The sequence below is a fragment of the Seriola aureovittata genome, chromosome 1 (assembly GCF_021018895.1).
Source record: "Seriola aureovittata isolate HTS-2021-v1 ecotype China chromosome 1, ASM2101889v1, whole genome shotgun sequence".
In the NCBI taxonomy this organism is placed as follows: domain Eukaryota; kingdom Metazoa; phylum Chordata; class Actinopteri; order Carangiformes; family Carangidae; genus Seriola; species Seriola aureovittata.
Window position 1 is genome coordinate 6,245,891 of NC_079364.1, and position 26,710 is coordinate 6,272,600.

Consider the following 26,710-nt stretch of genomic DNA (forward strand, 5'->3'; position numbering starts at 1 on the left):
TGTTACTAAGTGTTTTCATGGGATTTGTCTTTATAGAGAAAATTTTACATCATTTGTTAAAAAGATCAAACCTGCAGTCAGTAATGTAATCAAAGGGATTATTGGTTATTATAGTATTTTTATTTACTTTCATATCACTCTGCCATTTTTGAGTTAAAACCATGTTCATACAAAGTTCAGGCGATTAATTACTAATTCTCACCAGTGCCACATGTTGTAGAAATGCTGACCGACAGCATTTATGTAACCTGAGTTTATGTGATTTATTTTTTTTCTAGGCAAAATAACAGAGTAAAGTTACATGTTTTGAGTGTACAGTACAAATCAGCACCACTGGCCTTCAGTATCTGCTCAGCCGTGGTTTTCTGCAGCATCTGTGAGACGTCTGTGTGAACGCAGAACATGGAGCCTGTGACGGGACAGTGGAGAGTTTCAGCTCTGAGGTCTGGATCATTTACACATCTCTTCAAAACCAAATGCTTTATTTTTATTTTTTCTAAATGCATATCAGCTCTGTGGGTGTCCAGGAATGCTTCTAACGCTGTGCACACTGCGGTAATTAACAGTTAGATAACGCCTTGATATTCCAAAAAAAACATTTAATGTACTTTAAGTCAAGACATATATGCTGTTTTGTATCTTTTATTTTTGTCATAGATTCTGCAGTTTATTCAGTTTATGTCAATATGGGATGCCAAGACTTTTTTTTTTTTTTTTTTGTAAATTCAGCAGCATCCATTCTGTAACAAAGTGTTACTGCTTGGCTGTGCTCCTTTACTTCATTTAGTTTTATTTTATCAAAGAGCCGATGTCCTGTATTGACTGCAGGCTTACGTATATATTTGACAAAAGAATATTGTATGTTTAATAATAAAAAACCACAAAAAAGACAAAAAATTGAAGAAAATGCAGAAAAAAGAAGAGGAGGAAATTTGAAAAAAAGTGTAATTTATATTTTAAAACTGCATGCACAAGGCTGGGAAAGTCATATTTAGAATAACAAATGGCAGTGCCTTTTTTGTACTCGAGACATTTACCCCAAATGTAAATGGTTTTATATGGACTTTAAAAAACTATAATGTTACAGGATGAAATTAGCAACAGGTCATGTTCACACTGCAGCTGAAAGTGTCCAAATTCAGATTGTTTCCCTTCACCCCTAACCCTAACCTGTATCATCAATCTGATCAATATTTGACAATGCTGTCAATGCAACATGTAAAATTACACATTAATTTGTATTTTAGGCCGATTCCTTGAATTTGGCCTCCCACATCATCCCTTCACTCGTCTGGGGTAATCGGTAACACAAATAGGGCTGCAACTTATGATAATGATTATTATTTTTGATTGATCTCTTCTATTTTCTTGATTAATTGATTAATCACTGGTTCTGGCACTGGTTTCACTATAATGTTAAAATTTGTGGAGCTGGAAAATCAATTGAAATTGAAAGTTTACATCAATTTTTCTAAAATCTGAGGAGATGACAGTGAACTAACTGCTACAGTAAATTAACATTGGAGCCAATATTGACCTTATAAAGAGGGTCTACAAATTTAAAAGCTAACAGCCTGGTTTCATTCATTTTTAAAATAAACTTGAATGTATTATGGTGCATCACTAATAAATCAGCTTCTGTCTGTGCTGCTGAAACATGAAAATTAATAGAAAAACTTGAGTTGAACTTGAATCTGAATTGAACATCGGAGCGTGCAGTGTGAACGTGGTCTGCGGCGGCGGACTCGGTCTGTGTTGTTCCTGTACTCTGTAGGTACTTCTTAATGCTGATATGAAGTTATGAATTATTCTGGTCTGTACAAAAAAAATTTGTGAATGACTGTGACAGTGAGGATGGGTGTGTGTGTGTGTGTGTGTGTGTGTGTGTGTGTGTGTGTGTGTGTGTGTGTGTGTGTGTGTGTGTGTGTGTGTGTGTGTGGTGTGTGTGTGTGTGTGTGTGTGTGTGTGTGTGTGTGTGTGTGGGAATACATTCAAGTGTTTTTCAATGTGTCTTGCTGTAATTTTGTCGCGACAAACCAGAATGCTGTGACTTGGCATGCCCCGTTATACATAAAAAAAAAAAAAGTTCTAACTCCTCCAGTGTGTCTGTATGTGTGTGATTCAGTCTCACAATATCACAGGAAACAAATACTGCGTCTAATGTCTTCTCTCTAAAAAAACAAAACAAATGTATTTATTTGAAAATTTAGCAAATATCTCATAGACTTGTCCCTCAATATCTCCTTATGCTGGGGTTAAAGGTCAATCATTCCAGACTTTATACATAAAATTAAGTTTGGAGGAGTCAGCCTGTTAAAACGGGAATTATTGAAATACCTGCGTCGTATGGTGGCCCAGGGGCTCAGTGCAGTGCAGCTGCAAATAGACAAAACACAAGCTATAATTAAGATAATGTTTTCACCAATTTTTCACCTTCAACAAGTGCAACATAGAAAAAAAAAAATGAAATGTGCTGCAACATAATAAAACAACCAAATACAGAAACACTGTATCTTCTCACTTTGCTGTGCACGTGTTGTTAAACTGTAGAGCTACTGTGGAGGTAGATTTCAATATTATTTATGTGAACAGATCGACCACCTTAAACACCTTCCACAAATACAAAAAATAAATTTACAACTTCACAAAATGTAAATGCAATGGACTGTGGGTGCTGTTTGCATACATATTGTATTTTAATATTGTCACTGTAGAACAGGTTGTCTTTGAAAATTAATAGTCAACAGCTTTTCAATTTTAATATGGTCATAGAACACCCATAAGTATCTGAAAAATTAAAATGCAAATTGGATTACTACATTTTCTTTTTAATTTTTTTTTTTAACTTTGCTGAAGAGCAGCACAAGAACAGGTGTGCTAACCGGGTAGCTCACACAGATGACTTGTGTGTGTTTTTATATTGCAGTCTGCTTGGGCAACAACATGCCAGACATGAACACCAGTAGATTGGACAAGCTGGTCAAAAAGGCTGGGTGTCTGCCCTGAACTCACTCAGGACTGTTGTGGAGAGACACATGCAATAATTCAGGCCATCTCGGACAATACCAACCACCCTCTCCTCAACATTCTGGCAGGACAGAGAAGATGCTGTATAACACCTCAGCCAAAAAAAAGTGTGAATAAAAATAATTATTTTATTTTATTATTATTTATTATTTAAAAGTCATAGTATAGTAAGATATAAAAAAGTCATAGTTTAGTAAGGAATAAAAATTCATAGTAAAGTAAGGCATAAAAAAGTCATAGTATAGCAAGGTATAAAAAAAGTCATAGTATAGCAAGGTATAAAAAAAGTCATAGTATAGTGAGGTATAAAAATTCATAGTAAAGTAAGGCATAAAAAAGTCATAGTATAGCAAGGTATAAAAAAAGTCATAGTATAGTGAGGTATAAAAATTCATAGTAAAGTAAGGCATAAAAAAGTCATAGTATAGCAAAGCATAAAAAAGTCATAGTATAGCAAAGCATAAAAAAGTCATAGTATAGCAAAGCATAAAAAAGTCATAGGCATAAAAAAGTCATAGTATAGTAAGGTATAAAAAGTCACAGTAAGGAATAAATAGCATAAATAGTTATAGTATAGTGAGGTATAAAAAGTCATAGTATAGCAAAGCATAAAAAAGTCATAGTAAAGCAAGGAATAAAAAGTCATAGCATGGTAAGGAGTAAAAATTCATAGTATGGTAAGGCATAAATAGCATTAATAGTAATAGTTTAGTAGGGTATAAAAAGTCATAGTAAGGCATAAAAAAGTCATAGTATAGTAAGGCATAACTAGAAAATTCCAGGGAAATTTTGAGTGCCACGGGGGCTACTGCCGGGATGAGTACATGATTTATTTCCAGTGTTCAAAAGTCACCCTGATCATATTCTGGTTTTGAGAAATGTCTTGATATAAAAGACTCTGATATAAAACAATGTCTCATCCCTCCATCATGTATTATGTGGGAAATATCTCATATTCTGTGTTGTTTTTTTTAATAAAACAAGAGGCAACATGTCTTCAAACTGGCATTTAAAGGGTTAAAATCCTGAAAACTAATAAACATTTGATAGGTTTGAGCAGAACTGAAGTGGTTTAAGAGATGTATGCAAAAAAAAGCAGAAAAAAATATTGATATATCATGATTTTATAGCATTTTCTTTGTGTGTCCTTTTTTGGACGCGAGGAACCCCAGAGGGTACAAAATGTGTTACCAGTGTATAATAGACCTGTAACAGTAACTGACATTAGATTTTAAAAATATGTCAAAAAAGACACTTTCTTGCAGAAATCCATACCTTCAGCTGTAACACATCCAAAATGATCAGCAAATCAAAAAAGAAAAGTGAAGAAAATGTCAGACAGAGGAAAAGGACAGAGGGACCCCTGAGGGTTAATAAATCCCATGAACCGCTATTTAAATTACCACTATTATGTTTTTTTCTGTGCTAAATTTAACATTACTGGGGAGGAGAGCAACGCGACTAGAAGTGACAGCGAGAGAGGGCTAGTAGCTTCTCCTCTCCTCTGTCTCAGCGGAGACCGTCACAACTTCATTCACTCTTTTAACAAAACAAGACCTAACTAAATGTAATTTAAGACCTAACATGCGGCTAATGTAAAGCTAGCAGAGCTTGGAGAGTTGGTTATCTGGTTGCTAGGCGCACGCAGGCACACAGGTCAGGAGCTGCCGTTGCCATGGCAATGTGAAAATCTCCCCAGAATTTGGCTTCTACATGGCTTCAAAACAACTGCAAATTATGAGAAAACCGTTACTTCTTTTCATAAACCGAAAAGACCGTGCCAGACACTGAAGCCAGAAGTTTCTACAGTCTCTATTTTATTCAGATATTCCTTAAAATGAGTGCGCAAGCTCAGTGCGAAGACAGAGAGAGATTCTTTTGAAAAAAAAAGACGATTACATTAGGTGTCAATGAGAGTGAGACAGGTATTGCTGCCGGACTCAGCACCCCCGTTTAAATTTTGTGCAGACCCTGCCTGTCAAAGTTACATTTTATGAATACCAACAACTATGTCTACATTTTCAGAAAGAATTATTTGTCTCCTTTTTACGGTTTGGCTGCGAGCTCGAGTTAAAAATAAAAATAAAGGTTATTTTTTACTGCTTCACGCACTCTAGCCAACTGACGCTTTCACTCTAACTTTGAAGAAAAAGTGATTTGCACTCCTCCTTTGAGTGCTCACAGTTTGAAAAGTTTACATGTTATGTAAAAACAGTTCCTATCTTTTTGAGAGAGCAGAAGTTTTCCTTTCCAATCACATTTCTACGTGCAGGTATGAGAGCTGGGTGACTCAGCAAAAAGGTGCAATTTTGTCGAAAAAAGGTGGGTTTCTAAAGAAAATTCCAATGCATTTCTAATGCATTATTTATTCCCAGTTTTTTGGGAATAACTTTGGGAAAAATTGGAATTTTAACACCAAAAGTCATAGCACCCCTTGCGGGATCAAGACGCACGTTTTGATGTATATATTACCGGGGTTTTCTCAAAGCTGCGGGACGAGTTACGCGCCGAAATTTGGCGGAAGAATAATAAACCCGAAACAGAAGATTAATAGATGCCTCGGAGCTGAGCACCCGTGGCACTAAATAGCATAAATAGTAATAGTTTAGTAGGGTATAAAAAGTCATAGTTTAGCTAGGCATAAAAAAGTCAGTATTGTGAGGTATAAAAAGTCATAGTATAGCAAGGTATAAAAAAGTCATAGTAAGGCATAAAAAGTCATAGGCATAAAAAAGTTATAGAAAGTCATAGTATAGCAAGGTATAAAAAAGTCATAGTATAGTAAGGAATAAAAATTCATAGTATAGTAAGGCATAAATAGCATAAATGGTAATAGTTTAGTAGGGTATAAAAAGTCACAGTTTAGCAAGGCATAAAAAAGTCATAGTTTAGCAAGGCATAAAAAAGTCATAGTAAGGAATAAATAGCATAAATAGTTAAAGTATAGTGAGGAATAAAATGTTATAGTATTGTAAGGCATAAAAAAGTCATAGTAAGGCATAAATAGCATAAATAGTTATAGTATAGTGAGGTATAAAAAGTCATAGTATAGCAAGGCATAAAAAAGTCATAGTAAGGCATAAAAAAGTCATAGAAAGGCATAAATAGCATAAATAGTTATAGTATAGTAAGGTATAAAAAGTCATAGTATAGTAAGGAATAAAAATTCATAGTTAGGCACAAATAGCATAAATTGTAATAGTATAGGGAGGTATAAAAAGTCATAGTATAGCAAGTGTTACATGCCTGGCCGAGAAAAGGGGATTTGTGTTGTGGGTGCCCCTCCCCCTTCTCTCTCTCTGTCCCTTTCTCTCTGTCCTCAGGTGCAATCAGCCTGATTGGCCTGCACCTGTGGAGTGTGGGTGCACCTGGACCAGCTAATCACCTCCCCATACAAAAGGACCGTGCGTGCAGTGCTGAGGGGACTTCTTTTCTCCCTCTGCTTGCTGGAGCTGCTGGTTGTTGTGTGTTTTCGATTCGTGACTTTGAGCTAATTTAGTAACTTAAAACAAGGTTTGTGGAGTGAGGTGGTGGATATAAGTAAGTCGGGGGACCCTTTATACATTGCACTCACGTAGGACTCCCCTGTATATACACACTAGGTTTTAGGGTTGGGTTGTATTTACTTTTGGTTAACCTTCTTTATTAGATAAGACTCAGGATTTTGGTTTAAGTTTTATTTTGAGTCTAGCTAGGCCCAGTTTTATTGTACTTTTCAGTTTGTTTGGTACAACCACCTCGTCCCATCCTCCTCCACAATTGTATTTTGTTAATAGATTTCTGTTTTTAATAAACCATTTTTCTTTACTTATGACATGGCTACTTGATTCAGTTTTTGGTTGTTTTTGTTTTTGGTTGTCGTAACCCAGAACCTTCTCCCTGTGAGGCAACAGTTCTAACCACTGTACCGTACCGTAACGTACCGTGAACCACATTCATCATCATCACAGTGCATAAAATCCAGTATTTAAGAAGATAAAATATGCAATCAAGTTGCATTGTGGAAAGTGTAGGATTACGTTCCACTTTATTATCTAAAATCTGCTTTTACTAATTTTTTCATTTATGAACAAAAAAGATTAAAGAACTAGAGTCTTTGCTGGTTTCACCACTGGATGGCGCCAAAGTTTAAACATTTCGAATTCTACATACACTCGCTGTACTGATGAAAAAACTATTATGTTGATCAAAATTTTGATGGCATATTTAATAATAGTAATAATGATCGATCTAAACAAACTCATAACTAAAGTCAATCAGTGTTACAAAATGATAGTGATGTAATGTACCAGTGCTGTGTTTTTCTTTACATGTGAATGACAGATCTTTCCTTTTAAAGCACCAATTTGTAACTTTTCAGAGGTTCAAACTGCAGTAAACACGACACAGCAGGTAGTGCAGTGTTTGAATGTCATCTCCTGACCAGGTAATGTGGGTAAAAATGTTTTAGTTACTTGGTTTCTGTAGGGTTCATCAACTTAAATTCTTTAATATCACATGGAATTCAGTTACCTGCAGTAAATATGAAAGAATAATGTAAAACCAGAAAACACGATATGGCTTAGAATTATTTATCATTATATTATATTTTTCTAGTATCTCCCAGTTTTTTATAACATCCTCTAATGATAAAAGCATGTCATTTGAACCCAGATAAACAGCAGGAAATGGATAAATACATATTGCTGAAATCTTCAGTTGCCTGTTATCACACAAGACGATGATGATGATGATGATGATGATGATGATCTTCTTCTCTGATGCACGGTGCAGTGACAGTGTGTGGTACGGGTCTGATGATGGTGGCGACTGAAACGCCACAAAAATGGATTAAATAAACCGCCTCCTGCAGAACAATCCTGCTTTTAGTTTATAGGTTTAATAATAAAGATAAAGGAACTGAACTGAATGCTTTTTAGGAATGATCCCGATACCTCGTACTTAAAGTGATGATGTTGGGGAAACAGTTTTTAGTTTTGAGCTGCCTCTTTACTGTGAAGAGTTGAACATACGCTCTGCACGCGAGGAAGCAGGTCCAAACCCTGATGACAAATGAAATGCATCCGTATGATGTTACAAAACTCAGGCGTAGAGCTGCTGAGTCATGCCTCTGTCAGACGTCCAGACCACGATCAGCTCCACCTCACTCTGGGCTCAGGGTCAGATAAACCCCTGAAGGGGCCCGGGAGAAACAAAAAAAAAATTTGCTTCATTCAGACTGACTTTCAGAAAGCTTCGAGTTATGATCTCATCACATTCAGCTTTGGGGGACAGATTATGAGACAATGGGCCCCTGGGGACGACCCCCCCCCCCCCCCACCTCTTCTACAGAGGAGCAAAACCTCTAAAACTGAAAAAGTTGTTTGGTGTCGTTTACTCGTAATTGGTTTGAAGAAAATTGATCAATCAACAATAGAAAAACCTTTAGCGGCTACAAATACAATATCTGGACATGCAACAATCTTTTAAGTTAATAAAATAAAAAGTAGCATTAACATTTGAAGAAAGGCTCGTTGCTGCAGGTTGTATTTACGCGTGTTGGTGATGTGTGATGTGAAGAATGAGGCAGTCGTCGCTGTCACATACAGCAGAGATTTATTTTCTTTGATTAAAAAGTCTTTGAAGTGAACACAGTACATAAAGTGACAATGATGGTGAAGGGGCCAAAGAACAGGCCGCCCTTCACAACAAGGCCATGAAAACAACATCAGAGCCGTTTTTTTAGCGCTCAATTTCCCTCCAACACACACACACACACACACACACACACACACATGCACGCACACACATGCGCGCACACACAACTCCAGTCACCACATTACACCAGTTAAAACCCCAAATCAGTTTGGGAACATTATGCTGCACTGAGATGCAAGAAAAAAAAAAAAGAAACCCCACAAGAATAGACACACACACACACACGCACACACAGAGACACACACACACACACACACACACACACACAGACACACGCACACACTACATTTGCGTCTCATGGAAATTCTAATTCTCTGTTTTGAGTCTGCAGCTCAGCGTCACTGTGGAGTCGTTTTTTGGTTTCAATGGAGAGGCTGGTTGGCACATACAGGCAGAACCTTGCACAGGACTATTTAATAATTATTATTATTATAGCAATAATAATAATAATATTATAGCAATAATAATAATAATAATAATGATGATAAAATGTTGAAAAATTATATGAAAAAATTGGAATATTGGTGTGTCTGCATTCAGGTCATTTTTCCACTGATTTTGCACCAAACGTTTGATGCAGTTTGAGATTGAAAGTCTTTGTTTTTGTTTGTTGTGATACCACAAACGTCATGGTGTCAGTTCAGGTTTTAAATCAGCAAACGAAAAAGCTCTGAATTAAAGGAAAGGATGTGACAGTAAGTTTTCAAACTGAGGTTTTTGAGCTGTGACAGAGTGTTAAAGTGTCAATCACAAAAAAACATGATCAGACGTGTGAGCAGGTTTTAAACAAAGGGATTTGTTGTAGAGGAAAACCTAAAAGTTCCTGGGCTGCAAATAACAGTTAATGTCCATCAGTTATAGTTAATTCAATCAATTATTTTTCTCAATGAATCAATTTGTTGTTTAGTCTGGAAAATGTCAGAAATAAGTGAATAAGGCTCATCACAGTTTCCCAGAGCCCGAAGTGATGTCGTCAAACAGTCTGCAACCTGAAGATGTTTCATCTAAAATAATACAAAACAGTAAATCCTCATATTTCAGAAGCTGAGATCTGAAAATGTTCGACCAGCTTCTGAAACTCAGTGAAAAAGTTAACGTGTTCCTCGAGTCTATTTTCAATATTCTGAGATAAGTCTCAGTCCACTACAGCAGCTGCTATAAGAAATTGAACCTTCATGATTTACTTTGTTAGCGCAGAAAAAACTACAGTTCCCATGAAAGAACTGAAAGTGCAGCGTCGCTTGATCTCACCAATGTTCTCTTCTGTCGAGCCATGACGAACATCTAGGGTTTATGGGAAATGGTGTTTGTTAAAGGCAGATTTAAAAAAAAAAAAAAAAAAACATATTGATATAAAAAAAATTGTTCTCAACTAAAAATATGAAGCGAGTCACAGGACCAACTCAGACCAAACACAGAGGACGGGTCCTTCAGTAATAATAAGGGTTGGGCTCCATTTTAGATCTGGCAAAATTCATTCAAGCTCCGATCCTGATGAATCTTTAATTGAACCTTTTATCTCTCCTCACTGTGTTTTAACAACTATTACATGTAAATTATCCCGGCCTTTCATTTTAAATGCAGAAACCATGACAGTCAGCATCCAGTAAACTTCATTACACAGTCGCCACTGTTCCCCTGCGAAATGGCTTGAAAGTGACTTTTAATGGGTCGTGTTTTAGTCACTGTTTCACACTTGTTTCGTCGTCTGACAACAGAAACAGAGAAACACGTGAATGACAACGGCTTTATTGGGAATTCAGCTGCGTTATATATATATCTGTATATGTGAGCACAGAGAGGAGCGGGGAAGAGAACAGGTAAAGGGCTGAAACTGTCTGAGACTAATGCAAATATGACACAGTGACGTCACAACTATGCTAATTAGGGTATTATGTCATCTAGTGAGATTTTTCCAGCAGGCTTGAGCTACTTTCCATTGAAATTAGTCTTAGATTTTCCTTTTTTTTTAATTAGAAAAATTAAAATGCTGTGTGTTAAAATGTGCCTTGAGATAACTTCTGTTGTGAATTGGTGTGGAAAAACGTTTGCACACATCTGCACAGACAGACTTTCTCTCAGCTCTGACTGACTCCCAGCGACCGTGATTCTTTTCTGTAAACTCTTCTTCTGTACTTCGAGGCCAGTAACTGATATTTGACTAACGAGCGCACACACAAAACACGTGGACAAAAGGGGGTAAAGTCTGTCTGAGAGTAAACAAGATGTCAAGTCAGCGACCTCTGACAAACCCCGCCCTGACAGGAAGGTGACGCTTCACTTGATCCGACCATTGAAATGACTGAAAACACAGTAACACTCTGTCAATGCCTCTGCTGAGATGGAAACATTCTCTCACACACACACACACACACACACACACACACACACACACACATTTAGCACAACGGTGGAGGTCACCCCAGGCAACAGGAGGAGGAGGAGGAAGAGGAAGAGGAGGAGGAGCTTCATCCTCCTCAGCTCCTGATCAGTGTCAGAAACTCGTCGCGGGTTTTTGGATCTTCTCTAAAAACTCCCAACATGGTGCTGGTGACGGTTTTACTGTTCATCTTCTGAACGCCGCGCATCACCATGCACATGTGACTGTGGAGGAGAGAGAGAGAGTGTTAAACAAACGACAAGAAAGTGAAGGAAAAGAAGTGAAAAGACAGAAATGTAAAAGAAATTTAAGGAGAGGGAAGAAGAAAGAAAGAAAGAAACAAGAAAGGGGGGTGAAGAAAAAGACGTAATAGAAAAGTGGAGGCAAATAAAAGGAGAGGAAATGACAGAAATGAAAGTAAAAAAGGGTGAAAAGAGGGTGAAAATAAAGTGATGGTAATGAAAGTAAGTGAAGTGGAAAGAAAAGAGGAAGTGAAGAGAAGGAGAACGGAAAATAGAAAGGAAAAGAAGTGATACGATGGACGGAATAGAAATGAAGACTGAAGGAAAAGAGGAAGAAAATGAAAGCAAACAAAGTGATGCATTAAATGAAAGTAAAGAAAAAGGAGGCGAGGAGGGATGAAGGAAAGGAAGTGGAGGACAGTGTGTATGTGTGTATGAAAACAGATGTTTAGCTTAGTGGACTTCACGTACGTCGCCTCGATGACGACGCCGACCCCGGTGGGCTGCAGGGCCTCAGTGATCGCCACGGCGATCTGTTTGGTCAACCTCTCCTGAACTGTGGACGCAGAGACACACGGACGTGAAACAGGTCCGACAGAACAAAGAGCAAGGAAAAAAAAAACACTGAAATCAACAACAAGACGTTTCCTCGGTACCTTGTAGTCGACGGCTGTAGATCTCAACAATCCTGAGGGAGAGAAGAGAGAAGACGTGATGAAGTATTCACATCCTCTACTTCAGTAAAAGTACAAATACCACACGGTGAAAATACTCCTGCAAGTATGATCAGCAAAATGTACTTAAACTATGAAAATAAAAGTACTCAATGCAGAGAAATGAGTATGTGAGTATTTATATATATATATACTGTATATATGGAGAGAGAGAGTAAACATGTAGTATAAGAGTGTAGCTTTACATTAGTGTTACACATGCATTAATGAGTAAGGTAGCCTTTTATTTTTGTAAGACTGCACCTAATGATCATCTTTATTATGGATTTAATCTGCTGATTATTTTTCTTGATTAATTAATTTAGTGTTTGTTTAATTAATTATTCATTAATTTACGATGAGTTAAAACAGGAAAACTTCACATTAGAGAAGCTGAATCCCTGAAACATTTTTATATAAAAAATATCAGTTATCTAGACAGTTTTTGATAATTGTCTAATCAACTTATTGATTAATTAATTGACTCTACTTAGTTTGAAATTTTTATAGTGCATAAAGGTTTTTCACGTTTTGTAGGTGAAATCTTAATCTGTAAAGTAAATACATCCATCCTTCTACTTTATACTTCTACTCTAGTACAGTAGAAATATATAGTATCAGCATACTCAAAGTAGAAGTACCTCAAATTCACACTTTTCAAATATGGTAAATCATTTTGTGTTTTCTGTATTTCAGCACCGCGCTGAGGAACAAGGAGGTGATGACAAAGGTGACTGACCTCCCTGACCTCTACTATTTTCTTAAAATGTCAGCTCATGTGACGTCTCATAAACTGAGGTCATTCATAAGGACGTTTCTCACGAGCACGCCGGCCCAGATCCGAAGGCTGCAACATAAACGTAAAGCTGTTGCAGCGTCTGAACAGAAGGGAAACGGACAGATGTTCAGGAGTGACCTGGTCTTCACCTTCGACCCGTCGCTCTTCTCACTGAGCAAAACCGCTCCAGACAAATTCGACCCCATCCACCTTTAAGAAAATGTCGTGGGCGGCACGAGGAGTGACACGTAACTGTACGTTCACAAGGGGAAGGCAGACAGTTGTTTTTACTGCAGTCGTCTTCAAATGGAAATTTAAAGACAATATATTAATGGTTCCTTTATTCCATTACTCCAGATGTTGACTGGTTGATGGACACCTGTTGGCTCGATGGACACGATGCATTGTGGGATACTATGAGTCTACTATAAAGTGTATAATATTTCTCACTATGCATTCGTCAAAGGCCAAAGTCACAAAAGGTGACCTCAAATAACACGGTTTTAGATAGATAGATAGACAAAGGATCTCCTGAACCTTTATATTTAGCCATAACTCATGAATTCATATTCATACACTAACTGTGACACAATTTAACTCAAATGTCAGAATGATGAAGCGATGACATTTTATATCCAAAGGGTCAAAGGTCAACTTTACAGTGACATCATAATGTTCTGCAGAAACACCTCAGGGACGGGAGATTGTGACCATATTTCCTGGAACTTGGCTGTTTGGCGGAAGCATGCTAGTTACTCTACTTCCTTGATGTGGAAAAGAGAACTGTGTATTTGGTTAATGGCCGTTTCCATACACTGAGACAGATGTGTTAACGCCTTTTCAACATCTGGCAAGAGGAGGTGGTTTGAACCATGAGATTTCAAAACGTTTTGATGCATTTACGCTTGATTTACTCGATCCACTGAAGACACACGAGGTGACTTAAGCGTGAGTGTAACCGGGGAGTGATATGATGACATGTATGAAACTGGAGTTTAAAGATTTAAAGATCCTTTACAGCGCCCAGTATTTCTTCGCTCGCTCTCAGTTCCAGCAGAACAGAAACCAGATTTTAGAGGTTTTTAATCAGCGCCGTCCAGAAGCGGCAACGGGCTCCAATTCCCAGCAGCCCCAGAGGTTTGTTTTTGTCTTAATGATGTGAATGGTTCAGCCGGTCTCATCACAGTGTGTCAAAGTGTGTGTGTCCAGTACTGAGTTAGTAAGGGGTGTTAGTGCGTTAAGCCTGAAGGTATTGGGGTCAGTGGGATCAGATTCTACACTAGTACACACACAAACACACGATTTAATAATCAGCTTAAACACACACTAGCCCTCTCTCTCTCTCTCTCTCTCTCTCTCTCTCTCTCTCTCTCACACACACACACATACACACATATACACACACACACACACACACACACACACACAGTCCATCATATTAGAGTAAATTTACTCACCTGGCCAGTTTACTGAGGCCCAGAACTCTCTTGTTGGGGAGGTAACCGATGTGAACCTGCACACAGACACAACATTAGTTAAACCTGTTGTCGCACTCAGCTGTTATAAAAACTCACTCGATTCAGGCTCAGATAAAACAAACAACAGTAAAAACGTTTTGTGGGAAACGTGATCGTTGTTGTTTTTTTGAATGAATGAAAAACTACTTTTATTAACGGTGGTGGTGTCGCTGGGAGGAAGCTGGCGTGGATGGCGGGTGTTATAAGTCACATGACTGTCACAGACACCAGGGTTCACATCGTCACTTGTTCCAAATGTCCCCCAAAATAAAACTGGGGGGGGGGCTTCACCCACTGTGCACCTAAACTGGAACATCCTACCAAGAACTATTAGAGGGGTGGAGTCAGGGGACATTGAAACATACGACGACTGAAAACATACCTGTGTAATTTAGCTTTTAATTAGCTCTTAAGAGCTTTTTTATGTTTTTTTTTTTATTTATTTATTTCTGTTGTCTGAAATGTTTTCCCTGTTTTAACTCCCTTTCTGTTTTAACTTTATCTGTGAAGCCGCCTTCTGGTTTTATGCACCCGAGGTTTGGAACAAATCAGTCAAGCAACTTCTGTTGATAATAGAAATAAGAAACAGCTGAAAACCTATTTTTATGATCTTGCTTTTAATAAACTATACTTTGCTTTTAATTGACACATTTTTTATTCCTTTTTCACCTGTTCCCTGACTTTAGTCTTTAAGGTAGTGCGTCTCGGGAGAAGAGCGTCATAGATCACACACAAACACTGATATGAAGCAAAGACGTTCATGCACCTTCAAACTTTGTCAAACACCTGCCAATGATCACACTGATTATTGCTGCGAGCTGGAGGGAGGTGGATTAAAGTGGAGGCAGCATTTTACAGTTTGGGGCATGGCTGAGAGCGGTGACTGCTTTGTTATGACATCACAAAGTTACAGAAGTCTTTACGGCTCATTTTAAGGCTGTGTGCATTTCTCTGTGGACTGAGGCTTTGACACTTTCACAGTATCAATATAGAACCTAGACCTGATCTATAATCAAACAACACATGGACATCTACTTTTATATGATATGGGAGCTTTAAACCATAAAGAAAATGTAACTATAAGTGTCGAATAAAAGCAGTGGAGTAAAAAATACACTATTTCCCTGTGAATTCTTGTGAAGTACAAGTGCAGAGTTATATAGTCATGTAGTCTAGTCAAAAGTTGAAGTCACAGTGTACAAACCTACTGACACACCACTACACAAAATACGAGATAATCGTTGTGGCAGAGTAAATGACCGCACGCGTTTTAATACGACACAAACCAAAAAGACGCTTGCAGAGCAGGTGGATGAGCAGCAGACGAGAGGAGGACGAGAGGCAGTCATCAGCTGCAGAATCACTGCTGTGGATGGCTGGAGGCTTTTATTCTCTTACACACACACACACATGCACACACACACACACACACACGCACACACACATGCACACACACACATATATGTACGTACGCTCCACTCAAATGTCAAATGCAATTTGTTGACAAGACGAGAGAAAGGGCAGCAGCAACGAGCGTGCAAATATCTCTCTTTCTTCCAATTCTTCCTCTTCCTCCGTCTCTGCTGCGGCGGCCTGATATATTGACATCAAACAGACCGACTGTGACAGCTGCTTCTTCACTTATCTGCCCGTGTAATTCACATTTACCGGCACATGCTGCAAGTGACGAAGAAGAAGAAGAAGAAGAAGAAGAAGGAGAAGAAGGAGGGGAGAGCAACTTATGTATAATTTCATAGTACTGCAGCCACTTTTAGTTCATAGCTTTTGTTTCAAGGCTGTTTGGCTCACTGCTCCCATCAACCTTGTTTCCAGGCAACAAGGCAGAAACTCGCTGATGAGGAAGTTTTTCCTCAGGAGACGGTGGAGACCAAATCAAAAGCTAAAAGGAGAGTGGTGGACACAATCACGACCGCACATGAATGTTGTTGTGTCTTTTAGACTTTAAGTCAGGGCTGTCAGCTGGTTGTTGGACTTCTGCCCTCTTGTGGCAAAAAAAAAATAAGCTGATGCTTTATTTTGCAGCGCCTGTATTTTGGTCGTGGTACAAAAAACGGTTTTGGTCTCTACGGCTAATTTCCTCCTTCATGACAACTGTTCATATAACTCACCTGTTTACATTTTATTAAGGCTTAAAGTTGAGGGCGTGCCTGAAGTCTCTGCTCCACACGCCCCACCCTTTTGCCCATTTTTGGATTAGCTGTGAGTTAGAGGCGGAGTCAAACACTGCCAAGATGGTGACGGCGGAGCAGCTCGCTCTGAGCTTCAAAACCGTTCTTCAGAAACCTCACGGAGGCATCTTTATTTACAGTCTATTTAGCAGTAATTGGTCCAAGAAAGGCTGATACAAAGTTATTAGTAATCATAAGTTGCTACAGTCATTAACTACCTGCTTGTTATATTGACGTTTTAGCAGGTAAGTGAAAAATAGTTTATAAACTGACGTTAGTATCTATCAGAGTCACACTGAGTCGCTTTATTTTCACAGGTGCTGCTTGTGGAAATAAGTTAATAATATGTTCCTACGTACAAATGCTGAAATTTCACAGCATGGAGCCTGTTTTTATTTGTTGATCATCATCAATTTGAAACACAAAAACTGAGGAACTGGTTCAAGCAGTTTGTAACATAAACATCAGTTAAATTAATATTCAAACAAATGTCTAGGGATGGACTCGCACTCTCACTGCCTTTCTTCCGAGTGTATCAAACCAAAGCGACTTCCTTCTCATGACTCGTCGCCCTTTGGTTTGGACCTGAGACTGAACTGAACCCGTGAATGAGATGTTTCAACAGGGAAGAAGTGAAGCTGAAGAAGTGATGAGACCGTTTTACGGCTGAATACGAAACCGAATGACAGATGTGTTTTGAAATATATTTTCTCTTCATGATACGACACCCTGCAATAAACTGCTCTCCAAACAGTTTATCAAGCAGCTGGTGGCTACTTGCGGAGAGGAGGGGGAGGAGAGGGAGGAGAGGGAGGAGGAGGAGAAGGAAGAGGAGGAAGAGGAGGAGGACTCTCTCTGCGTGGTGAGTCACTGAGAAACACAACACACGGATAGACAGACAGATGAGAGAGGCTGGATAAGAGGCAACGTGAGGGGAGGGAGGAGCATGAATAGCCACCTGATGGACACCACACACACACACACACACACACACACACACACACACACACACACACACACACACACACACACACACACACACACACACACGCAGGAGGTGTTGTAAGTGTTTGTGTGATTCACTGCTGTCATCAGAGCCCATTTACACCGGTGGAAAAGAATCAGCTGCCAGGCCCGATTGTCTTAAACGACATGCACCTGCAGGCGAAGATGGAGGGATAAAGGGAAGCAGAGAGAGGAAAGGCAGAAATAGGGAAGAGGCCAATCAGGCTTTAGTGGAGAGTAATGATGTCAAAGCAGCAGCAGCAGGAGGAGGAGGAGGAGAGGAGGAGGAGGCCAAAGCAAACGCAGGATAAACAGATCTCAGCTAATCTGATTGTTTCTCATGTTCTCTGTCTCTGTTGTTCAGACCCGCGGCCTCCAGATAAACGACACAGAGACAGATACACATCTCTTACCATGTTTTTACCATTTCTTGGATTCAATTATGAACATCTGCAGCTTCCTCTGCAGCTCGGGACGAACCTGAAGACAAGATGAAATCCACAAAGACCGCGCAAAGATGGTTTCCACCAACTTGCACAGACTTTTTAGTCTGACTTAGAACGGAGACGGAGTCTCACCAAAACCATAAGAGCCGCACGAGAACAGGTGACATGTAAAACGATTCACATTCAAAACAGATGTGGCGACAAGATATCACTGAAACTAGAGTTTAGAGAAGCGTATGTCACAGTACACAAGATGAAACACTGAAACACATAAAATAAATAGACGACCCGCGAGAACGCCAACTGTCTGGTACCAAAACAAACATGGACACCAACCAGCGGCTTGTACTGTACCTTTCACCTGATGTAGCTGTCTACGTGTGTGTGTGTGTGTGTGTGTGTGTGTGTGTGCGTGCGTGCGTGCGTGCGTGTGTGTGTGTGTGTGTGTGTGTGTGTGCCTGCTTCTCTCACCCTGCCGAAGATGGGCACCAGGTGATGTTCACACATGGAGAACATGTCGATGTCTTTGACGATCACCATCTCGTCGTGGTCTTCGTCGAAGATGGCGTCGTTCAGCACGTCTGCGGGGGAAAAAAAAAAGCAAAACACAAGCTTTTTTAATCTTATATTTTTTTATTTACATACTTGGCTACCACCGTAACTCTCTCATTTAATCTTTAACTACTACATTAATTTATCTATTTTATCTACCCAGAATTAGCTTTTGTATTAATTTATTGATTAATTAGGAATGAATGAATCCAGTTTGGCTCATGTAATTTTAAATAGATTACTTAAAATACCTAAAAATATTTGTTTATGTGCTGTATTTTGTTGTTTTATGTCCTTTTCCAGAGGATTTTTTCATGTCTATAAAAACCATGCTGCATCACTTCCTCTACCCTGGAGGACAGACGGACAGAGACAGACTCCACCCACAGCCGTGTCACAGGTTCATGGCGGCCGAGTCTCTTTATCGTGGACTCCTCCGGTGTTTCTCTCCAGCAAACACCGACGTCTAATTATAGCTCTGCTCCCATACGCTCCTTCCTGTTGTTGCTTTATTGCATTTTTCGGTTGCCAGGGGTTCAATAAACTGCTTTATCTGTTTGTGACGACGCAGACGCCTCTCGCTCTCACCGCGGCACTTTTTAATTTCCTGACTCGCTATCTGTTAGAGGAGGGAGGAGGGGACGATGGAGGGGAGGGCGGGGAGGGGCGAGGTCACCGGAACAACAGAGAGCAGGCTGACTTGTTGCTTCAGTCTCTGCTGTTTATTGTATGAAAGTGTGTGTTTGTGTGTGTGTGTGTAGACAGGGCAGCAGGTAGTCTGTGTTTGAAGCAGGTTGGGAAAAACATTCAGACGCTCTTTAAGTCTCTTTTTTTATTTGTCTGACTGTGACGCAGTTTGAACAACAAAGCCGTGGCGTCTTTCATCGTGATGATTTTTATTCTAGTTCATATTTTCTGCAGAAACCATCTTGTCTGAATTGGTTTTTGACGCCTCAAGTTTGACGATATTTAGGGTTAAGACAGGAAACAACAGTGTTACCCTGGTAAACAATAAATGTCCGCTCTCATCCGACACGTCCTGGTTGTGACAAACTTTAGAAGTGGTTTTTGAAAGGAAAGATCCTCTTTACTCCATTTGACACAATTCAAGTTGTAACATAAACCTGCAGTAAATGCACAATTAGCTTAATTCTGTGATGTCACCCACACACTCAAAGACTGGAGAAGCAACAGGGTGAATCTCTGAACACGTCCTGGTGCCTCCCACTGATAGTCGGAGATGCAGAGGGGAAACAGCGAGCACGATACGAGGCGGATGAGAAAGATCTGTGCAAATCTGCTCTGACATGTCGGAGCAACAACGTACGACACAAGGATTTTATTCCTTCAGGACACAGAAGCACAGAGATGCTTTTTCAGTCCAAGAGACATCATCCATGCTAGCAGCGCTTTGAGCTACATACATGCTAACATGTTTACAGCGACAATGCTAAAAATGTATTAAACAGAGGAAAATCGAATACACCAAAGTCAGCAGGATTCATCCTCTGGGGACCATGAATGTCTGAACAAATTTTCATGACAATCCATCCAATAGGAGTTCAGATATTTCAGTCTGGAGCAAAGCAGTGGACAGACAGACACTGCCAATACCAGAGGCCAATAGCAGTGCCACCAATGGCTGTTGGCGGCTCTGAGGTCATATATTTTCTAACTCTGCTCGTCTACTAGAAGTCAGTTTGTTGGATCTTCACCACAGCTTCTGGACACACTTTGGTTTTAAACCTTATTAACCAACGAACAAGAAAAACGGATCCTGGACACAGTTTGCCTTCAGGTCAATACTGTAATAAAGTGGTAATCCTGTTTTGAAAGTTTTGTAATCAAGAACAAAGTTTAAGTGAAAGAGAGACTCTGCTGCTGAAAACCCCAGAGGAAAACTGAAAATAAATGATATAAATAATACTCTTATAAATAAGGATCATTTGAACCGTAGATGTTTTTGCTTGTTTCGACAAATTAACTATTAGCAGTTCCTGTTTGCAGCGAACTCATAGATGTACAGACAACTATCACTGGATTATTTTAACACTAAAGAAAAATGTGATGATTCTCAGTTCTGCAGTTATAAAGAGCATCTTTTATCTATGATTTATGGAGGCATATTCATGATGGACTTCAGAGATAATGATATCCTCGTTAAGGTTGAGTCACACTGGATATAAAAATATGCATCAGTTCCAGGGCATTAAAACCCGTCTGATCGTCTGACTGCTCGTCCTGTGAGACAACAAACTGTGGGTCCTCTGTTGTAGCAATGTTTCCTACACACACACACACACATGTACACACACACACACACACACACACAGACACACACACACCCCCTGAAGGAAAATAACATTAAATCAACCTTAAGTAAATAAAGGGCAGCAGGTGAGAACGGTCGGCTTGGATGCCCTGGGTGTCAGATAATGACAGTGTTACTCATCATCAGCTCTACGTTCAATAGTGCTGCCTCTTCTTTGTGTGTGTGTCTGTGAGAGTGAATGAATGAATAACACACACACACACACACACACACACACACACACACACACACACACAGTAAAGAGGCCACATGTTGACATGTTCTGAATGAAGCAGGAAACAATGCAGTGAATGACTACATAAACGAGGTTATTCATTTATTATTCAGACAGACAGATATGTGTGTGTGTGTGTGTGTGTGTGTGTGTGTGTGTGTGGTTAGGGTTAGTCTTAACCCGGGGCATGTAATCATGAGTCAGCCCTGTACGTCCCTGTCTTAAAATACACACAACTTGTGTTTGAGCGACATTTATAATGCAGTTTATTTCCCGCTTTCGCATCCCATAATATTGAGTCTTCGTGATGTTTTCACATCTGCTGAGTCTCAGGAAATTGTGTTTCTGTTAATGCAAAAGGACGTTTATTGACTTGAATCTGACGACTCCCTGACGCTCTGCGCTGCCTTTTGGTTGGATGCTACAAAAAAAGGCTTTCTTTTTATGTTGTTGTTGTTGCTGGGCAACCACACAGTCATCTGGCAATCAGCTGTCAGGCCTTCAAGCAGGTGTTGGGTATTGTTGTAGGTAATGTCACGTTAGTGGAGTTGTTACAAATGAACGTGATGATACATTTTTATGTTAAAAGTGTAATTACAACCTACAACTTTTTCTCTTCTGTCGTCGTTTCTGTCAGTAATGATGAAGCTGTACGCATCGAGTCGGCTGCTGAGAGGACGTCAGACAGGTTTTAAACAAACCTCCAGGTCAGACAAATTTATTTGGAGGAGAAAATTATTACTCATTATAATCAACGTTTTGTCTATAAAATATCAAAAAGTAGTCCAAGCTGATGTCTTATCTTCCGAAATCAAATATATTCAGTCAAAAATATCCAGTTTATAAATCCTCACATCTGAGAAGCTGAATTTACAGAATATTTTGTAGTTTTTGTTTAAAAATGAGTAAAATGAATGATTCTTTTTTTTGTCGCGTGACTAATCAGGTAATCAATCCAGCTGTAAAGGCTAGTACAATACCAGCATGCTAATGCTCATCACAGGGACTGAGTCTGCATGAACTTTTATTGCAGTTCATCCAACGCTGTAGTTGTTGAGAGAGTTTAATCTGAGCAAAGTGGAGGATTAAACGACAAACAGCTCCAACTTTGTCCATCCGACAGTTGCACGTGAAAGAAACTCTCTTGCTTCAGTGCTCAGCGTGGAGAGTACTGCGCTGAAGTACACACAGTTAACTTAAGGCAAATGTAGAGTGTATGACTGTACTCAACCTCAGGAGAGAAGTCAGCTACAGGTCCTGCTGTGAGAAACCTCTGATGAATAAATTCAGAACTTATTTGGACTCATTTTGGAAACTACGGCCCAGATGTGAGGTTACATGTGTTGAACACAGATCTAAAGAGAAACAAGTGCCACCGAGAGTCATTCTAATAAACCACTTAATAATATAATACACAAAATCAAATATTCGTTGAAGTAAATTTTCAAATAAACATGACAAAAAATTTTGTGGTTCCAGTTTCTCAAAAGCAAAAAGATTTACAGCCGTTTTCTATGAAAATAATGTTGATACTGTTGATGGTGAATACATCAACTTGCATTGAAATTGTGACCTTTTATAGATAATTCACAAACCGATTGATAGTGAAAATCTTGTCTTAGTTGCAGCCCTAATTCAGACGATTATCTTTATCAATTAGAGGCACAAACTAAACTGAATGACATTCTCGTTTCTTTAATTGGCCTCATGTAACAGCTCAGGATTCCTGTTTAATCTCTGCAGAACTTTTCCTCTTTACTGTTTTGTTGATCATGTGCTCGACAACAAGAGGATTTCAGGCTCATGTTGTAATGAAAGCTGAACCTGTGACCTGCACACACACACACACACACACACACACACACACACACACACTGATCAAACAGTGCGTCACTTCTCTCAAAAAGCTATAACTCTCCACAGACTTCCAGCTTCAGTCCGAAACCTACATGTTTTTCTGCTTTCCAACAAGTCAAACGCCGGCCCATGTGGACCTGACTCTGCGAATCACCCCGCATCCAGATGCCTTTTTTCTCCCTCTCATTGCACGTGATTCAGCAAATCCTCTCTGGGAGCGACTCCGGAGCAACAGGCCGGCCGGTTTGTCCGGATCAAACATGAGGCCTGGGACCGGCGGAGATAAATCTTACAGACAGATCTGCAGCTTTTGAAGAGTCGAGGAGCTGGTTTTGTCGCCCGCGGGGTCTCATAACAACACAGCTCTGACTGGCCGTATCAATCTCAATTTCATTTCTTTGACTTTCCCCTTTAAAAACCCTGCTCTGCAAACAAAACGGTGCAACACACCAGAACAGAAGCAGAGCAGGAGACGCACAATGACACTGATGAAAAGCATATTTTTTAAGTTTTTGGAGCAGATGGCAGCTGGTTTCACTGTGGGCCGTCTGATCAGAACAACATGTTAACCCCTTCGTTTCTGCTGCGTCACTTTGCAGTTAAGTTTGTTGTTAAAGGATGACAAAGTTTCCTAATATGAGAAACATTTCCATCTGAATTTTGACGAGAATTGAGAAAAGACAAGGGCTGCAACTAATGATTAATCTGGAGATCACTTCTTTGATGAGTCAGTTAGTATAAAATGTGACTCGTTTTGTCCAAAACTGAAAAAATAATGAGTTTCCAACACAACCACAAAACTAAGTGACTTGATCATTTGATCCGATCATCCGAATTCTTCAGATCCACTCACTGATTCATCGTTCCAGCTCCACACAGGAAAACTAAAATATTTGCATTTGATGAAACAGTGGAGCGATGAAAGACAGAAGATGTTGGGTTTGAATATCTCGTTCATTTGTGGTGTAACTGACGGACTGCAGAGAAAATATCACGTCTCTGTAAGAGCTGATGAACCTGAAGCGGAAATGTAGAAGGTTTAATGTGTAAAATTCACTCAGATGTTCATGTGCAATGATTTTAATTTGAAAGGAAATATTTCAAAATAAAAGGTCTGTTTTGCAACATCTGTTTTGCACTTTGTGTTTGTTTTACTCATGTCTGTTTTAAACAGGATTATGGCTCCAACTCTGGCTAAAAACAACAGGTCACTTCAAATGTGGTGGTGGAAAGTAACTAAGTACATTTACTCAAATACTGTACTTGAGTACTTCAGTGTGACGTCACTTTATACTTCTACTCCACCACATGTTGACACAATGACTGAACATTTTCTCCACAGCAGATTAAGACCTTTAAAACCCGTAAATGATAAAGTGAATTAAACAACATCGTTAAATTAGATCTGACGTCAAAGCATCCATTATAATAATTCAGTTTTACAACATAATATTAATGCCAGGGGCTTTTCCGTCTGCACACGAGTACATTTACTTTTGACATTTTATGTACATTTGACTTGCAGTGATTTTCTCACTCAATAAAAAAGTTGAATTCAAGACTTTTACTGGTTAAAGAGAATTTTTCCAATAATTTTACTTCAGTAAACAGCTGGAATATTTCTCCCAGAGCTGAAATATAATAATATAATAAATAAATAATATACAAAAGCTTCAGTTCTTCAGTTTCCTGTGTCAATTTAAAGAGGATAATAGTTCAGCCTCTGGCTGAGCAGATGTGTCTCACCCAGGTCGTTATTTACTTTGTTTTATTAAACTGTGAGACGTGTCATGATCACCAGTGAGCAGCGGGAAAATCTGGAACTCCAGTTTGATAATTTAATTAATGAAACAGTTTAAATCAACCCTCTGACAGTGAGTTTTTTTTACATTTTTACTTAAGTAAAAGTAACAAAACTAACATATAAAAACTTAAAGTAAAAATACAAAGCCAAAGTTCTGCATTCAAAATCTTACATAAGTAAAAATACCTAAGCAAACATGCACCATGCAGAATGGCATCTCAATTTTAAATGCTTATGTACTATAGTATTGTCTGATTATTACTGATCGATTACTGAATAAGCAGCATTTACATGTTGCAGATGGTGAAGATGGAGCTAATTTAACTGTTTGATATGTTGAGTGATAATAGTTTGTATTTTATAAGCTTATCACTTGTTTCACTATGTAAACTTTTAATGTGCAGAGTAATGACAGCTGCCAAATGAATGTAATAGAATCATAACTAATATTATGAACTGAAATGCAGTGAAATTTAACTATAAAGTCCCTATAAGGTGAGTAGCTGTAAACTGAGCACTTGAGTGTATAGCTTTGGTCCATCCCACCGCTGACCTCTGATCAGCAGGTCCAGAGTCTGATCTGCTCTCACAAAGTTAAAAAAAAAAAGCAGGATCAGCTGTTTTCTCAGGGTCCAGTGAGTTTTGTTCACTCTCCTCTGTCAGACCTGCCACCTGTTGAACACCGGACAAATCCCAGCCGCCTCTGAGCGGCTTTGAGGATTTACAAACTCACCTATAATTTTCTCCTGGTAGCCCTTGGTGAAGAACTGCATGGCGGTGGCGGCCCTCCAGGGGGTTTTGAGGAGCCCCTGCCTCTGCGGGTCTTCCCCGAGCCCCCGCAGGATGGTGGTGTAGGCAGCGGCCAGGGCCGGCAGGCTCATCTCGTTGTCCTCCACGCTCCTGGTGCGCTCGTCCTTCCAGCTCTCCATCACCGGGTTGGCCGGTCGGTGCGAGCCGGACTCCGCGCCCGGAGCCTGGGGAGCGCCGGTGCGCCCGGTGCCGCCGGCTGGCCGCTTCACCATCCCGTCAAAGTGTCCGTTGAGCACGGAGTCGCTGTCCCCGGTGTCTTTCTTCTCACCTGAGCCGTACGGAGTCTGTTTGGAGTGATCCATCACTTCTTCTTCTCAGCTGAGCACTTGTTGGATCAGGGTCTCTTCAGGCGCTTCTTGTTGCTCCTCTCGCAGCCTCAGCATCCTCGGGCTTTATAAGAGCGGGATAATCCAGGGAGAGCTCCTATTGGCTGTCCGGCTCCAGAGGGAGGGCTCACCTCCCCTTTGACTCACACATGGACCGTGAAGATGAAGATGAAGATCTGCAGGGAATCCCAACCAGTCAGTATCCTGTTAGCAGATACGCTCTCTCTCAATCAACAGGAAACTGTGAGAATAAAAACTGTAAAATGAAGATCACAAAACTTTATGAGAGAATAACAACCTCCCTGCTCCACAGCGCGTGTTGAGCAACATAATATCTGAATATCATCATCAATGAGGAACTCGTTTCATATAGTTATTGTTTTTTAGAGCTGAATCAAATGTTTTACTTTTACTTTAGATAAAGTGTGGACCTTTCACTGTTGTTATTATCACTATTAGTTTTGCTGTTGTTTGTATTTTTATTTTCTTGTTTCCTTTTTTTTGTCTCGATTTTAATTTACATTGTTTTGCATTTCATTTCCCAGAAAGAGTAGTCGCTCCCTTGGTCCTGGCTAATGTGGATCCATATAAATAAATAAATAAATACTGCCAGCATTATTTTAAAAAAGAGCCAATTTAACTCTAATAACTAGAAAATAAATGAGGCTTTTCCATCTGCATGAGTGCATTAACTTTTGATATCTTATGTACATTTGACTGGCAGTGCTTTTCTCACTCAATAAAAAGGTTGAATTCAAGACTTTTACTGGTGAAGGAGAATTTTTCCACAAATTTTACTTCAGTAAACAGCTGGAATATTT

General features: G+C 39.5%; 1 protein-coding gene across 1 annotated transcript; it reads right to left on the minus strand.

The window, feature by feature from the left end:
- Positions 1 to 8,599: 8,599 nt before the first annotated feature.
- On the minus strand, positions 8,600 to 26,660 carry gch1 (GTP cyclohydrolase 1). Its single transcript, XM_056384325.1, has 6 exons — positions 25,487 to 26,660; positions 18,466 to 18,575; positions 14,295 to 14,350; positions 12,003 to 12,034; positions 11,818 to 11,902; positions 8,600 to 11,328 (listed from the first exon to the last, which is right to left on the minus strand). The coding sequence occupies exons 1-6, from the start codon at positions 25,863 to 25,865 to the stop codon at positions 11,202 to 11,204; spliced, it is 789 nt and encodes a 262-aa protein (XP_056240300.1). The 5' UTR covers positions 25,866 to 26,660; the 3' UTR covers positions 8,600 to 11,201.
- Positions 26,661 to 26,710: the final 50 nt, after the last annotated feature.